The sequence below is a fragment of the Amblyomma mixtum genome, chromosome 6 (genome assembly GCF_055824585.1).
Source record: "Amblyomma mixtum isolate Tamu chromosome 6, ASM5582458v1, whole genome shotgun sequence".
Lineage (NCBI taxonomy): Eukaryota > Metazoa > Arthropoda > Arachnida > Ixodida > Ixodidae > Amblyomma > Amblyomma mixtum.
The window spans coordinates 77,412,138-77,428,281 of NC_143017.1; the positions used below are offsets into that span (position 1 = coordinate 77,412,138).

A 16,144-nucleotide genomic window follows, 5' to 3' on the forward strand; every position below is an offset into this window, starting at 1 on the left:
GAACCTTCCCCATCTTCACAAAATTTTGTTCTGCAGCTCATCAAACTGCCATACACAACTGAATTGCAGGAAATGTATTTGCCTAGCAGCGTTTCAAAATCAGTAAGTTAGGTGGCTCCATTGCTCTTTTGCAGCATAATGTATAGCTCTGTATTTCAGCCATGCGGTAAAGTACGAAAAGATGCACAAAGCCACTCAGAATAGCAGTTGTAAAATAGTTTATTGACTTGCTTAGATGTATCTGCAGAATCCTTCCGGCACTTGGTAGGTGGCCGGGATCCTGCTCAAATCTGAATGCCTGTTGGTCCGCGGGTGCAAGCACCACTCTTATCACACTTGCCTCAATTGCTCCTCTGCCAGTCAAGGGGAATGTAACTGCAGGTGCACTGAATCAAAGTTTATTCCTGCTAACAGTGTCTTGCAAGTGACTGCACAAATTGCAGAGGAGAACGGCCAGACTGTGATAAGAGCATCCCTATCCGCCAACTGGGATACGCGCTCTCTAGCAGGCAGGTTCTGCCGAGAGAAAAATCTGTGTGATCTGGCTGAACCAGTCATTTTTCTGCAAAAGATGTTGGTTGCCAAGGTGACCATTCAACAAAGGATACGTGTCTTGGCATGTCCATACAATCTGGGGCCGGGTAGACAGGAACCTGGGAATCTGTAGCTGGTTGGACCTGCATGCAAGAAACTTGTAAAAGTATGTGCTGACAAGACGTTCATGTCGACCTCCGTTACAGTAAAGGGGAAACGCACATCTTGCTGCTCGTCAGACAGTTCAGACTTTCAAACACGCTGGATGTTGTCACCCTCACCTTGGCGAAAGCCGATCGTTGGTGCTGGGAAAGCACTTATGCTGGCTTCTGATGCATCAGAGAAGGATCGCTGACTCTTGGCGCTGCTCATAACTTCCTTCTCAAACTTTCAGGTGCGCTCTGGAAAGGAAATTGGCGCATGATATTGTTCGAAAATACGCCCCGAATGTCATTCAAGCAGAAGTTACACATGTTACTCACTGAAAGTTGGAAGTGTTTGCATGGGACACAGTGTGAGTGATGTCATTGGCAGCCATTGGTCCTCATTACACTTGCAAAGTAGGATTCCGAGCCCTGCCACGAAGATGCTATGTCGGCCTCTGGTGCAGCAGAAGGGGGAACACACATCTTGCAGCTCGTCTGACAGTTCAGACTTTCAAACACGCTGGATGTTGTCGCCCTCACCTTGGCGAAAGCCGATCGTTGGTGCTGGGAAAGCACTTATGCTGGCTTCTGATGCATCAGAGAAGGATCGCTGACTCTTGGCGCTGCTCATAACTTCCTTCTCAAACTTTCAGGTGCGCTCTGGAAAGGAAATTGGCGCATGATATTGTTCGAAAATACGCCCCGAATGTCATTCATGCAGAAGTTACACATGTTACTCACTGAAAGTTGGAAGTGTTTGCATGGGACACAGTGTGAGTGATGTCATTGGCAGCCATTGGTCCTCATTACACTTGCAAAGTAGGATTCCGAGCCCTGCCACGAAGATGCTATGTCGGCCTCTGGTGCAGCAGAAGGGGGAACACGCATCTTGCAGCTCGTCAGACAGTTCAGACTTTCAAACACGCTGGATGTTGTCGCCCTCACCTTGGCGAAAGCCGATCGTTGGTGCTGGGAAAGCACTTATGCTGGCTTCTGATGCATCAGAGAAGGATCGCTGACTCTTGGCGCTGCTCATAACTTCCTTCTCAAACTTTCAGGTGCGCTCTGGAAAGGAAATTGGCGCATGATATTGTTCGAAAATACGCCCCGAATGTCATTCATGCAGAAGTTACACATGTTACTCACTGAAAGTTGGAAGTGTTTGCATGGGACACAGTGTGAGTGATGTCATTGGCAGCCATTGGTCCTCATTACACTTGCAAAGTAGGATTCCGAGCCCTGCCACGAAGATGCTATGTCGGCCTCTGGTGCAGCAGAAGGGGGAACACGCATCTTGCAGCTCGTCAGACAGTTCAGACTTTCAAACACGCTGGATGTTGTCACCCTCACCTTGGCGAAAGCCGATCGTTGGTGCTGGGAAAGCACTTATGCTGGCTTCTGATGCATCAGAGAAGGATCGCTGACTCTTGGCGCTGCTCATAACTTCCTTCTCAAACTTTCAGGTGCGCTCTGGAAAGGAAATTGGCGCATGATATTGTTCGAAAATACGCCCCGAATGTCATTCATGCAGAAGTTACACATGTTACTCACTGAAAGTTGGAAGTGTTTGCATGGGACACAGTGTGAGTGATGTCATTGGCAGCCATTGGTCCTCATTACACTTGCAAAGTAGGATTCCGAGCCCTGCCACGAAGATGCTATGTCGGCCTCTGGTGCAGCAGAAGGGGGAACACGCATCTTGCAGCTCGTCAGACAGTTCAGACTTTCAAACACGCTGGATGTTGTCACCCTCACCTTGGCGAAAGCCGATCGTTGGTGCTGGGAAAGCACTTATGCTGGCTTCTGATGCATCAAAGAAGGATCGCTGACTCTTGGCGCTGCTCATAACTTCCTTCTCAAACTTTCAGGTGCGCTCTGGAAAGGAAATTGGCGCATGATATTGTTCGAAAATACGCCCCGAATGTCATTCATGCAGAAGTTACACATGTTACTCACTGAAAGTTGGAAGTGTTTGCATGGGACACAGTGTGAGTGATGTCATTGGCAGTCATTGGTCCTCATTACACTTGCAAAGTAGGATTCCGAGCCCTGCCACGAAGATGCTATGTCGGCCTCTGGTGCAGCAGAAGGGGGAACACACATCTTGCAGCTCGTCAGACAGTTCAGACTTTCAAACACGCTGGATGTTGTCGCCCTCACCTTGTTTGGTCTAGCCTCACTGGGGACCCAGGCTGAAGCGGGACCTCCTTGCTTCCACAAGGTCCTGAAGAGAAGGCCTTGTGAAGGCCGAGGTCATTGGTGCTGGGAAAGTACTTGTGTTGGCCTCTGATGCATCAGAGAGAGATTGCCAGAGCTCGCTGCTGCTGATAACTTCTTTTACAAGCTTTCCGACATACTCTGGAAATGAAATCTTCACATTACTTCATTCCAAAAGGCTCCCCTCAAGTCACTCATTTGGGATGAAGCATAATACTTACTGTAAGTGGTAGCTGTTTTGATGGGGCACACTGTGTGATGGCCTTTTCGCGCCTTGGTAGTCTTCATCATCCAGCGTGAATTGCCTTCCTTTGTCTTCGCCTGGGACCGGTCTGCATTTTCATTGAAGTGGAGGATGGCAAGCTGCGTCCTGTAAGTTGAGGATATCGCATCGGATGGCAATGCTGCCTAATGATCTGGAGTACGTGGATGTGGTTACGTGCTGACTCTTGGAATAAACCAACTGCCTCTAGACACAGGACAGAACTACAATATAATATTACCTTGCGAGCATCCCTGCTGGAGAAAATGCCATAGACTTTGGCGCGAAGTCAATCAAGATGCTGTGGAATGCCTCCAGAGCAAACGTTTGGCCATGGGGGGACATCTGTGTGATATCCTTGAGGAGACGCTTGTCCTCAGTGATGTGCTTGAATTGCTCGTATGCCTGGGACTCTTGAGGAAAAGGTATGCTTTAAAACAAGTTCTTTAGACAAGGGCAAAAACAACTCACTGGGGTCCATCCAAACTCTTGTCTCCTCTGGCATGTCGCTGTGGAGACACCTTGGGTACAGTCCACCATGTCCAGAGTGCTGGTTGATGACGTGATTTTTCATACTCCACCAGACGTCGACGACCAGCTCTGCATTGCCCCCTCCAGCGCGGGCTGCCCAGTACATGTGGTTGGTAGTTGACTGAATCCAGAGGTCCAGCTCCTTGCATCCAGCCCGCTTGCTTGCCGCAGCTAGCTTTTTCTTGACACCTTAATTTTAAAAAGGCATATCAGGGAAGCCTGCAGCACATTCTGTGCAAGCAAGCATCTTTTCAATCATGCTCTCAACTTTCTTACCTTTTGAGATGTGCCAAATGTCAAAGTAGTGCTTGATCTTGGGTTCACGCGTCTGCATGTGCTTTCGTATGGCAGGGTGACGGTCAGTTGTGAGAGACCGGATCTTGATACCTGTGTTATGCATTGTCGGTGGGATAACGATAAATTGTCTACCATATAAACCTTTGTGGCATGCCATACATTTCTCCTTGAAGAATTCCAGCTGCTTGATTAGGCCTTCCTTCTCCATGTTCACGCTGGCCATTGCCTGCTCCGACTGCATGAAGACGGGTTTCAAACATTACATTCCTGTATTTACACTCTAGTTACCAACGGCTTACATAAATATTTATCACTGAATTACTGCAACAACTTTCCACAGACGTGTCTACTGACCTCCCCCAGCTGGACCTGGACCGAGTGAAGAATTCTGTTGATCTGCTCAACATGCGTGGTGTATGTCAGGAACTTGGCAGAAAACCCAGGGGAGTCAAATCGTCCATCACCGGTGACATCAACCTCTTGGTTGTTCAACTGGTCCATGAGTTCAGCTTGTTCTTGTAGCCAGATCTGTTCAAATGTTATTCCATTTCTTCACTAGCCCAGTGTAAAATTACAACTTAGTTTGATTGTGCACTACTGCAGCGGTAGAAACAACAAAAAAGTGATGTCAGGAGAAGTGTGTTCGTTTAATCTGAACTTCATTTCTGCCTTCTGGCTAACGAGAATTGAACTTTTTTGAAAACATCTGGTCAAGCTGGGGTAAATATATCAGTATGGTTTGTTGGTCACCTTTTCTATCGCAGGAAAAAGGAGGGCATCCTGATAGTTGTAGAAGGTCCGGTCACTTGGGACCTGCACATTCATGTGGCGCAGCATCCTCAGTGTGGAAGCTACATTTGCTCCTGAAAAGAGGAGGTGGCTGGACAGCAGAAGGTTTCCTGCTGCCCTTCCATTGATGACAGGCTGGCTGTTCCACGTCCGGACATGCTCCAGAGGACAGATGCTAATGACATTGATGAAGCTGCCTTTGGTGGTAATGGTGGTTTCACAAGGCCTCGAGCACTCTGGGCATGTCTGGAACAGCTCCCTCAGACAGCTCTCAAAGACCAAGAACTGCCGTTCTTCTTCTGGGGGGGCCGGTGTACTCTCTGCGGATGACTCACTGGAATCAGAATAGTGCCAACTGTTAGGCCCAAAACCCATGCAGCTGTGAAGAGCCCACCTTTCGGTATCGTCATGGTAAATTGGAGAGTAGCTGGAGTCAGAGTCTAGCCTGTCACCCTGTGGAGATGTGCAGTCAAGTGGATCACTGCTGCATGTGGCCGGGACGAAGGGTGGAAGCAGCAAGGGCTCCTCTGTGACACGGCCAGGAGAAGTCGCAGCTGGCGTCACTGTAGGGAAACAAATATTTATCCACACAGAATGGACGAAATGCAATAAGGACTTACAGACAGCTTCAGATCTAGTGCTGTGTTCGACAGAACCATTGTCCTGGTACGGACCACTGCTGGCTGCAGCTGTTGAAAACCTTGCCTCAGAGGGATCTGGTTGAAGATCCTTGCTCTGAAAGATGGTTGTACAAAGGCCGATCAGTCACTTCGGTTTACAAAGCTGGAGGTGGTGCAACATAGCATTTCAGGATTGCTCTACATTCCATGCCTTCACTATAAATACACCGATTTGGGAACTTGATTAGTTTCTATCGGGTGCACGGCATCGTGAATCACAGCATTTACAACCAAACGCCATGTCTGCGCGAAATTTGAGCGCGAACAATGCACCGTTTTAGCCGGAGGAAGCATTTTACGGCGCGCGTAAAATTGCCGAACAAGCTGTATATCAAAGTTTCTAAGCTTATTTAGCCGACCCCACACTTACGAACGCGAAGCACGGAACACTGTTACTTCTTTCGCTTCTGCAAATGATGACCATTCGCGTCATGATACAGCCACGTAACTTTTAGAACAAACTATATCTTCAGCCTGACGCATGTTCGAGTCAGCGATCCTACAGAACGACACTGTCGAGCCATGCTAAGAAAATTAATTCATAGAAATACTTACCAGTACTCTTTGGCGCTTCGGGGCTTGTCGCTCGGTTCCATCGACGACGGGAAGTCGAAGCGTGGGCATAGCGTTCCAACGCAGGCGAGAGTGACTCACGTCGGGCCGATGGAAAGCGCTTATCTCGAAGTGTTCAGAGCAGAAGCGGACACACTTTGGTAGCGTCTCGGTGTTATCGAGCCACGCGCAAGGCGTCCTTACATCGTAACCCCCCGCGCTTGTTAGAAACCCGGCGGACTAAGCGGCCCACCTGGTCCCCCACCTGACGGAGTTTGGCCAATGTTGTTTCTGACCGTCTGTCTTGATGTATAAAGAGCCCCAGTACCCGGACTTCGATTTTTTCAGGGATTGGACCTGTCTCAAGAGACAATGCAAAATTATTAAGCGGGCTCTGGACCTCCCCGTGACCACCTCCAACAAACGCCTCCTGGGGCTGGGCATGGTGAACACATTTCGGGAGCTCCGGGAAGCTCACTTGACCAACCAATACACACGTCTCTCGAAGACACCGTCGGGTCGCCGCCTTCTTGCCCGACTACACATCCAACACACCACTCTCATGGAAGAGCGCGTACGTATTCCATCCCAGTGGAGATGCGCCCTCCACGTGCGCCCTCTTCCCGCGAACATGAACCGTGAGGACCATAATGGCCGGCGCCTGGCGCGGGCGGAAGCCCTGGCCCGCCACTATGGATCGAAACCCGGCGTATTCTACGTGGATGCCTCCGGCCCCCACCATGGGGGATGGTTCACGGCCGCAGTCGTCCACGAATCCAAAACAGTGAACGGCCTTACTTTCCGAGCCCGTGACATAACACACGCGGAGGAGGTCGCCATTGCTTTGGCTGCATCTCATTCCAATTCAAAAACAATTATTTCCGACTCGCGAGGGGCATGTCGGAACGTCGAGCAGGGCTGGGTACCGTATCTAGCCTACCGCATTCTCCAAAACAGCGTCTATACCGGGGACCCCGCTCACCGGCGTATCGTTTGGGCTCCTGCTCACATGGGCCTTGAGGGAAATGAGGCAGCTGACGCCGCCGCCCGCGCGCTCTCTCACCGGACATTCCCCTCCGACCCCGACGATCAGGAACTCGAATTCTCTCCAGCTTACTCGTTTAAAGACATTTCTTTACTTTATCAATCTGGCCATAGTCTTTATCCCCGCCCGTGTAAAGGTCTCTCAAAGGCGGAGGAGCGGCTTCTGCTTCGCCTATATACAAATACTTTGCTGTGCCCGGCAGCTCTAAAACACTTTGACCCTTCTTTCTCTGGCAGCTGTCCGCACTGTGCGGAGAAGTCTTCGGACATCTACCACATGGTGTGGGCCTGCCCCTCCAACCCTGCTATCCCCCCTCACCCCAACCCAACCCGGGAGGACTGGGAGGCGACCCTGCTCGGCTGCTCTGACCTGCAGGCCCAACGGGCCCTGGTCGCGCGAGCCCGGGCAGCGGCCGACGCCACTGGGGTCCCGAACTAGGGACCTCCACCTAGTACTTGTGAGGGCTGGCCCCCTTTGGGTCAGCTCATACCTCACCTCCCGAAGTTTATCTGTAAATAAATGTTTTCCACCACCACCCCGCGCAACGTAGCCATGCACTACGTCGCGGTTCGTCCTTCGGCAAGGCGAACAAACGTAGGCCCTTGTGCCAATTTTTCTTAGTCCGATGAGGGCACAACCTCACCGCACAAACGTCCGGCATCGCGAAAATATCACTCGCGAACCGAACAACACTCGCAACAAAACGCGATGGCGTCCCACAGATCACACGAAAAAGTGTAGATCCAAGGATGTCGCAGGATAGCAAAAGTAGGAAGTGGGGCACACAGGACCTTCTGGGAGTAAGGACCGCGTGCACCAACAACCGACAAGTAAAAGAAGCGAGGCGAGCGCTTCCTCGGAGCAGGCCGAAGCCACCGCGGTAGGGCGCATCACTCCTATGGCAGCAGACGAGGAGAAAACATAGTCCGGCTGCTTCGGGCTTGTTTTTTTTTAGTGATACGCTCTATGAACCACAACTATGTCGCGGATTTATCAAATTATTGTATCCTGCGTGTCCAGAAAGAGTAATAGAAATTAGTTCGATTATTTTCGCGGTTTTCATTTCACTTCAGTCAAGTCATTGGCGAAAGCAAATAGTCCGCGCGTAATTTTATTTCTGTTGGCTTATTTTGCGGCTATATTATCTACGAATGCAACTACTTATTCACGGAAACTTAAAAAACAAAATAAAGCCAAAGCAAAGCCTCCACAGAGCTGACTGAAAGGCACTCGACGCGTTGGTAGACTCCGCCCATCGTATGAGGCCGAATTCAAAAAAAAAAGGCGGGAGCCGGACGTTAATTAGATTTAATTGAGGAAATCGGCCACACAGGGCAATAAGTCGCAGCTCCTAAGAATGCTGGGAACGTGTACATCAAGTTCCCGCGGCAAAAAGACATGTTCAGAATCCTCTTCAGTGCACCTTTAAGGACCAGCGGTTATCTTGCCTTCGCTTTTCATGCCCTGCCCAAACCCACTTCTTCCTCTTGATTTCCACTAGGACGTCATTAATCCGCGTTTGTTCTATAACCCACTCCGCCCTCTTCTGATCTCTTAGTGTTACACCTATCATTTTTCTTTCCATAGCTCGCTGCGTTGTCCTTAACTTAAGCTGAACCCTCTTTGTTAGCCTCGATGTTTCTGCCCCATAGGTTAGTACCGATAAGATACAGCTGTTGTATATTTTTCTCTTGAGGGATCTTGTTAAACTGCCATTCGTGATCTGAGAGAACCTGCCATATGCGTTCCACCCCATTCTTATTCTTCTAGTTATTTCCCTCTCATGATCCGGATCAGCTGTCACTACCTGCCCTAAATAGACATATTCTCTTACTACTTCCAGTACCGCGCCATCAATTGCGAACTGCTGTTCTCTTGCTAGAAAGTTGAATATTACTTTGGTTTTCTGCGTGTTAATTTTTAGCCCTACCGTTCTGCTCTGCCTGTCTAATTCATTGATCATGCTTTGCAGTTCGTGTCCTGAGTGACTTAGCAAGGCGATGTCATCAGCGAATCGCAAATTACTTAGGTATTCTCCATGAACTTTTATCCCCAACTGTTCCCATTCAGGCCCCAGAATACCTCCTGTAAGCAGGCAGTGAAGAGCATGGGCGAGATCGTGTCTCCCTGCCGGACACCTTTCTTTATTGAAATTTTATTGCTGAATTTATGGAGAACTATGGTTGCTGTGCAATCGTTATAAATATCTTCAATATTTTTATATACCACTCTTCTACACCCTGATTCCGCAATGCCTGCATGACTGCTGAGATTTCTAGTGAGTCGAATGCTTTCTCGTAATCTATGAACGTATATATAGGGGCTGGTTATATTCTGAGCATTTCTCTAACACCTGATTGATAGCGTGAATATGGTCTATTGTCGAGTATCTTTTACGAAAGCCTGCCTTATCATTTGGTTGATTGAAGTCTAAGGTTGTCCTGGCCCTATTAGCGATCACCTTCGTAAATACCTTGTAGGCAACAGACAATAAGCTGATCGGTCTGTAATTCTTCAAGACCTTGACGCCTCCTTTCTTATGAATTTAGATAATGTTAGCGTTTTTCCAAGCTCTAGGTATACGCTCGAGGTCACATGGCATTGCGTATACAGGGTGGCTAGTTTTTCGAGCACAATCTCTCCTCCATCCTTCAACAAATCTGCTGTTATCTGATCCTCACCAGCTACTTTCTCTTTTTGCATTGCTCCTAAGGTTTTCTTTACTTCCTCCTTCGTTACTGGCGGGATGTCCCATTCCTGTGTTCTACTGCCTCTCTCAGTGACATTCTGATTGGAATCGCTACTGTATAGATTTGTGTAAAACTCTTCGGCTACTTTAACTATCTTATCCATATTGCTAATGACATTGCCCTCTTTGTCTCTTATCGCATACATCTGGTTTTTACCTACGCCTAGTTTTCTCTTCACTGCATTTAGGCTACCTCCGCTCTTTAGAGCATGCTCGATTTTCTCCATGTTAAACTTCCTGATGTCGGCTACCTTGCTCTTATTTATTAACGTCGACAGCTCTACGAGTTCTACTCTGTCTATGGAGTTAGACGTCCTCATGCTTTGCCTTTTCTTAATCAGATCTTTAGTTTCCTGAGATAGCTTCCCGGTATCCTGTCCAACCAGACATGAGTTTTTTGGGCAGCGAAGGCAGACAAAGATCTTCTTGGCACAGACGGCTGCCTGCCTAAAATTCGAATGAAGGCTATTCTCCAGTGGCTCTTAAGACACTTAAAATGTTCACTCGTTAGCGATAACACAAAACCGAGCAGATGCAGAGTGCCTTTTGATCTGACGTCGTGTGCGTCTGATACTTGAGGCAACCAAGTCAGCGGTGCTGCGTATTGGTGTAGGCGAACGCACTGACGCAAAAAAGCCATGAATGAGGTGTTACAAAGTTACATTAATAATTCCGTTGTAATGCAACCCGATTCTGGATTTTGCGCATTTTCTTTTTAACTTCCCTTGTATCGTTCTACGCGGCGAGGCGTGAAGGTGCGAAATTACTTGGGCGCAGCACAGTGAATGACGCTGATGAAAGTTGGTCTACAAATGAGCTTTCTCTCATTCCGTGTCCGCAAAAAAGTAATAGCAGTGGTTTATTAACTGGAAAGATTTTAGTTCCAAGATTTTTTCATTTCCGAGAACTTTCAGGCAACAGTCGAAAAAAAAAATAGCAGTATTTGTAATTTCTTAAGTGTAAGGAACATGCTACTATAGCAGGCGCCAAAAATAGTAAGCGCTGAGTAATTTTTTTCTCAACTATCACCGCGACCTTCTTTCATCCGTGTCGCTGGTAGAACATACCAAGTGCACTTAACCCTGCAATAATGTCTGATAAGCCGTACGCAGCTTTCTATGTACGGGCCCAAGCCCGGCCCCGGTCCGTCCCCGGTCCGGCCCCGGTCACGCCCACTCAGGCCTGGCAAAACATCACATTTTCCAGCCCGCGGGCCGGGCCCGGGCAGGGCTGGGGCTTTTGGGCACGCTCGAGCCTGCATAGTGTTCTACTGCGAATTTGCTGCTCAGCACTACGGAGTAGAAAACAAAACGAGTAAAGTCTGTGTAATGTGTATGGTAGTGTATATATCGTACAAAAAGGCATTAAGACAGGAAATTAAATTAAACACCAGTGCAGTTATGCATGGATGAAGTCAAGCTTTAAATGGGTAGATGGCGGCACAGTCGTTCGGCACGCTGTATTTCAGTATTTCAGGACATAATACTAGGTTTTAATAGTTTATTTTATTAGCCTAAGAACACTGGATGCAGTGCTTATCGCAAAATCAACAATTGAAAGTCTGACTGCGCAGCTCTTCCGATTTACAGCTACCGCCATACTGAAGCGTTTCTTGTGACGTCACAAACCAATACCCGCTGCTGCGCCACCTGCAGTGCGGACTGCAATAATATGCTGCTTTGATTGGCCGCACAGATATGATTGGCCGCACAGAGGAACTGGGGGTCTCGTACTTATCTAGAGCGGTATTCTCAATCACGTTTTTAAACTAATTTAAACTCTTTAAATTGTTATAAGTGGTTACAATCGGGACATAATAGCACAGGAACATGGCTAACAGGTTAAAATTTGAGGCACACTGCCTAAACACAAAGGAACTAAGAAAAATATACAAAAGCTGAGGAAAACCCTTATTTTTTGTCCAGCTCTACTGGCAGCACGAGGGGGGCACCATTCTATAAGTATCCGTTCCCCATGATCCATTTTGCATCCATTTTGTCCTATGGAATTGATCGCAGGAGCTTGTGTTTTAAGTTGGTTGAGAGAGGGAGTTACAGATCCGGTTATGGCAAGGTGCTGTGTTCCCCTTTTCGGCCTGGTTGCAGGTGGTTATGTTTTTTGGAGCTGTAACCCTGCATCTCACGAGGATGACTCAGCAGCGTGCATTTCGTTAAACTTGAGTCAGCTTACTTCTTGCTCTTGCACTTTGTTCTGAAGTATCTTACGCATAACACCTCTTTCTTATCTAATAATAATAATAATAATAATAATAATAATAATAATAATAATAATAATAATAATAATAATAATAATATATAATAATAATAATAATAATAGCCTTTATTTCCATCAACATCATCATCTGTTAAAATGTACCCCCCAAAAATTTTACCCGCTTACCCTCAGTGCACGACTAATGACAGAGCTAATTGCTTCGCGAAGTGATTCACGCAATGACGGAACCATGTATGACTGCCAACTGCCACTGAAGAAACCCGACTAGCCTCAGTAGCTAATGAATGATTGGTCGTTTTTGTCTCTGAGGACGACGTTTACTCCATGGCATCACGTTCTGGGTTCGAATTCGCTTTTGCAAGTTGGCCTGAACTGGAGGCTGTGGACATGTAGGATAGACTGGTCGTAAAGTGCGCGTAGGGAGGCCATGTCTGAGCCGGCAGCTGTGCACATATGTATGCAGTTGTCTATCTTCGAAATGGGGTGTACAGATGGGACGATAACGACACCGACGACAACGACCCGAGGGAACTAGGCTTATACTGATAGAGCAATAAATAAACAAAAACATATTTCACAGCCATCGCTTTAATGAGTGGCGTTTTGCTTGGTGTCGCCATGTGTTAGGAGTGCTGCTAGCCGCTAGAATTGCTTTATCGTCTGCGCTTTGTTTTTGTACTCTGTGGCCTCCGTAAGACGTCACCACGTGCCACTGCTATGCATACCATCTATTTTGCCATGAAGGCGTGTCACAACAACAAAATATCCAACACAGACGACCTATGCTATCTCCTGGCGGCATAGGCATTCGACCGCAGTGGGCATCGGTACGCACTCTAAGCCAAAAAGTGGATCAAATAGGACTAACAGGATACCACTTTGTCTTCAGATGATGAGCGGTTACTCCATAGGGAAACTGACTGTGGCTGATGCCCTTTTTAACCGCGTGCTTTGAGCTTGCGGTTCTTGCAGTTGAGGCTTTGAAGATTAATCGAAATTTCCTGTTGAACGACTTTCTGACGTGCCAGGTTTCAAGGACGGAAAATCGCTTACCAGTCTGTATGCCAAAGAAGAGCGGTTAGTTTTAAAGGCAGCTATCTTTCGAGATTGTTTTCCCTGCATCCTTCATTGCTTTGATGCTCTTAATAGCGTTGTACATCGGTAGCCAATGCATAATGCTAAAGTCCTGTTGCATCAATAGTAGCATCCCTTTCATAATTGGCGTAGCTTTCATAAATATTACAAACCGTTCAGCTTCACGACAGAAGGCGATGCCATGCCAGCAATCAGGTGCAGCGTCCTTCCGGTTTCCGCAATCTGCAATGTTGGTACCACGGACACTCTAGCAAAAGTGAGTTGCAGATAAATTTGATGACGTTAAAGAGTCTTAATTTAGCGATAGTTTCTCTGAGTACTTTATTGCTTTAAAACATAGCTTCACGACCAGTTTTGCAACCCCAGTTACTTCCCCTCCTGTCACGGCCTTCATTGTCGACCAGCTTTATTGTGTTTCAAATGCCATTCTTTGCAGTTGGCTCCTGCCAAACGGAAAGGAATGTCCCCAAATGAAAATACTACCCTCTAAAGAGTCCTGCACTTTTTAGCAACAAAAACGATCATGCGTTCGTTAGAACAATGAGTTTTCATTTCCCACAAGGAGCCTTACGTTCTATAAAGTTTAGTGCACTGACCTCGTAAGGCCTTTTCGAGTTCCAGACAGAAATAAAAAATTGGCTCTTTCAGGGCGAACTGCCTTATTTAGTATTTTTCGCGCCTGGACCCAGGGTTGTCCGTTCTGCAGTTGCTGTTGGACGTATCTTCAAGTACACCGCTGGGACTTGGCCAACTACATGAAATTGCCGCACATGCTTCGTTTTATGATGACGTTTCCCGCCTGCAGGTGTCAGGTTGTTTTGTTATCAACTTAACAGAGTTTACTTCGGTTTTAATGCTTTAGGCTCACTGGCTTTACTGGCCGGTTTCATTGGCTATACGCCGCCGCGGTGGCTCAGTGGCTATGGTGCTCGGCTGCTGACCCGAAAGACGCGGGTTCGATCCCGGCCGCGGCGGTTGAATTTCTTTGGAGGAGAAATTCGAGGCCCGTGTACTGTGCGATGTCAGTGCACGTTAAAGAACCCCAGGTGGTCGAAATTCCGGAGCCCTTCACTACGGCGTCTCTCATAGCCTCAGTCGCTTTGGGACGTTAAACCCCATAAACCAAACCAAACCATTGGCTATACTGCGTAATGGCTTCTACAAGGGGAAGCATGCATACTGCGACGGGCCAGTGGCATTTGGAACTACTTGCGGCTTGTTTCTAACCGCCAGGGTAGCTGTTGTGCTGATTTAACTTAAATCCCAAGTTTCAAACCTTCTATTCGAAAATTTAGTGACAAACGGCATGAGAGTGAATAACTAAGTGCCTCCACTTGCTCTGCTTGCACATTGTAAATGCAAGGTTTCATAACATTGCATGCGACGAATGATTCCTGCTCTTTTGCCATCCAGAAGCCGATCTTGCGATGGGAGCACTTTTCCAAGCCACACTAAGCTGTCTTACGATACACGTGGATGGAGAAAATAGTGAGTGAATGAAGTGTAATTTTGTTAAGTCAACAATTTTTAACACCACCTACCCTTCATGGTTTGTGGTTAGAAAAAATCTTAGAATTCCAGTACAAGATTTACGCCTTTTCTCTTCTTCGTTTCGGTTGCTTTATCGTCTGCGGGCGTTCTGCTTGCTTTTCCCGTACTCTGCAACTTCTTCAGACAAGAACTATGCCTTGGTCTGCCTGTAGCTTTGATGCAAGAAGCTCGAGTTCTTTCGCCAGATCTTTGGCTTTAATTCCTATAGTGCTCCATGTCACATTATATTTATTCAATGTAACCTTGTCTCTATCAAGGACTGCGTTTATTTTCCCATCAGATTTATTTTATTGCTTGTATTGACCTCATTTAGGGAGAGCCCATGTGATCTTCATGCAATCACTCCTCTCTCAGTTGCTGGTCAACATGCGTTGTTTCCATTCATTGTGCCCTCAATAAAAAAAAAAAGCTTTCAATAATATATGTCTCAAACATGCTAAGCTCTATCGATACTATGGCTAGCTGTGTGAAAAAAAGCATTTTCTTCAGTTTCCATTCAGTAGCATTTTTGTTGTTGCTGTTGCCGCGCGATGCCAGGGAAAAGTGGGCCTAGGTATTTTTGTCTCTCAACATTACTGGCATTGCTGAGTGTATACTTTGAATTTGTAGAGGTATTTTCAGCCCCGATTCCGGCCACCAGTGAGTGGGGTCCTAAACGCAGTAAAATCAGCGCAGCTTAGACGTTCTCTGTTTTCAAGCCTTTAACATCTGCCATGCTGTTTCTCGTGTCTTTTTCCTGACGTTGCGCACAGCCAGGCTGACCTAGTTCGTCATGTTTGTGTTCTGTGTTCCCTGTCACGCCGGAATTCTCTCTGAAAGAGACCGTGGATTTGCTCGCGTCGTCGCCCGTGACTGAAATTGCTTTGAAGTTTCATTCGCCCTTTCCATTTTGAGTGGTGCTCGCATTAGGCAGCTCTTATCACGAAGCATACCGCGTCGTAACCTCTGTCACTCTCTCCATTTCTGGCATTTGAATTTGCAGAATAATTCGGGTTGATGCCTTTCGCAGAAGTGCGAGGTTAGTTTCAGATTGCGAAACATCATTATTCCTCCTTTAAATTAATGACTTCACGTTTCCTGCTTTCGGGCTCTGTGTAATTGCTCCTTCCCGGGCGTGTTCGTTTTGCAACCAAGCTATAACCATCAATCATTTTCTGCTTTGCTGCTGCTGCTTCGCCGACCTGCGCAAGCTTTTCTTTTACATTCTTATGCGACAGCAGAGGCTTGGCTCTGTCAAATCAAATTTTGTTTGCCATTTTGCTCTACTTTGTCTGCCGCTTTTATTGAATTGTTTATATTATAAGTACTGCCAGCCTTGTTACCAGGCCCTAGGCAGGAGTAAGCAGTTCAAACAATTCAAAGATTTCAAAAACAGCAAGCAAGATACCAGGCACTGAAGAATAAACTGCAGGATAAACAACAGGGAAAAATGTTTAAATCGTAATGAACCTACCGGGAGAG

At 47.2% G+C, this 16,144-nt stretch overlaps 1 protein-coding gene across 2 annotated transcripts; it reads right to left on the reverse strand.

The window, feature by feature from the left end:
* Positions 1-201: 201 nt before the first annotated feature.
* LOC149339447 (uncharacterized) lies at positions 202-5,478 on the reverse strand. Of its 2 annotated transcripts, XM_089548250.1 has the most exons (19): positions 5,397-5,478; positions 5,171-5,339; positions 4,738-5,110; positions 4,342-4,515; positions 4,147-4,222; positions 3,967-4,077; positions 3,631-3,879; positions 3,401-3,572; positions 3,119-3,267; positions 2,841-3,038; positions 2,232-2,350; positions 2,031-2,150; positions 1,827-1,943; positions 1,626-1,745; positions 1,422-1,538; positions 1,221-1,340; positions 1,017-1,133; positions 816-935; positions 202-677 (listed from the first exon to the last, which is right to left on the reverse strand). In XM_089548250.1, exons 3-10 carry the CDS (start codon positions 4,822-4,824, stop codon positions 2,857-2,859), a joined length of 1,200 nt encoding a protein of 399 aa, XP_089404376.1. In that variant the 5' UTR covers positions 4,825-5,110; positions 5,171-5,339; positions 5,397-5,478; the 3' UTR covers positions 202-677; positions 816-935; positions 1,017-1,133; positions 1,221-1,340; positions 1,422-1,538; positions 1,626-1,745; positions 1,827-1,943; positions 2,031-2,150; positions 2,232-2,350; positions 2,841-2,856. The 2 variants fall into 2 exon arrangements, with proteins under 2 accessions (XP_089404376.1, XP_089404375.1); XM_089548249.1 differs by lacking the exons at positions 202-677; positions 816-935; positions 1,017-1,133; ... (6 more) ...; positions 5,171-5,339; positions 5,397-5,478 and adding an exon at positions 2,690-2,755 and having other exon boundaries at positions 4,738-5,148.
* Between the last annotated feature and the right edge of the window lie 10,666 nt (positions 5,479-16,144).

Bases quoted from the DNA above. Each gene is read 5' to 3' on its own strand.
- LOC149339447 (XM_089548250.1), bottom strand. From the start codon at position 4,824: ATGCTGCGCCACATGAATGTGCAGGTCCCAAGTGACCGGACCTTCTAC. The intron at 3,573-3,630 runs GTGAGTTGTTTT...CTTTTCCTCAAG, and splicing joins AAGAGTTTGGATGGACCCCA to AGTCCCAGGCATACGAGCAA. The intron at 3,039-3,118 runs GTAAGTATTATG...TTTCATTTCCAG, and splicing joins CAAAACAGCTACCACTTACA to AGTATGTCGGAAAGCTTGTA.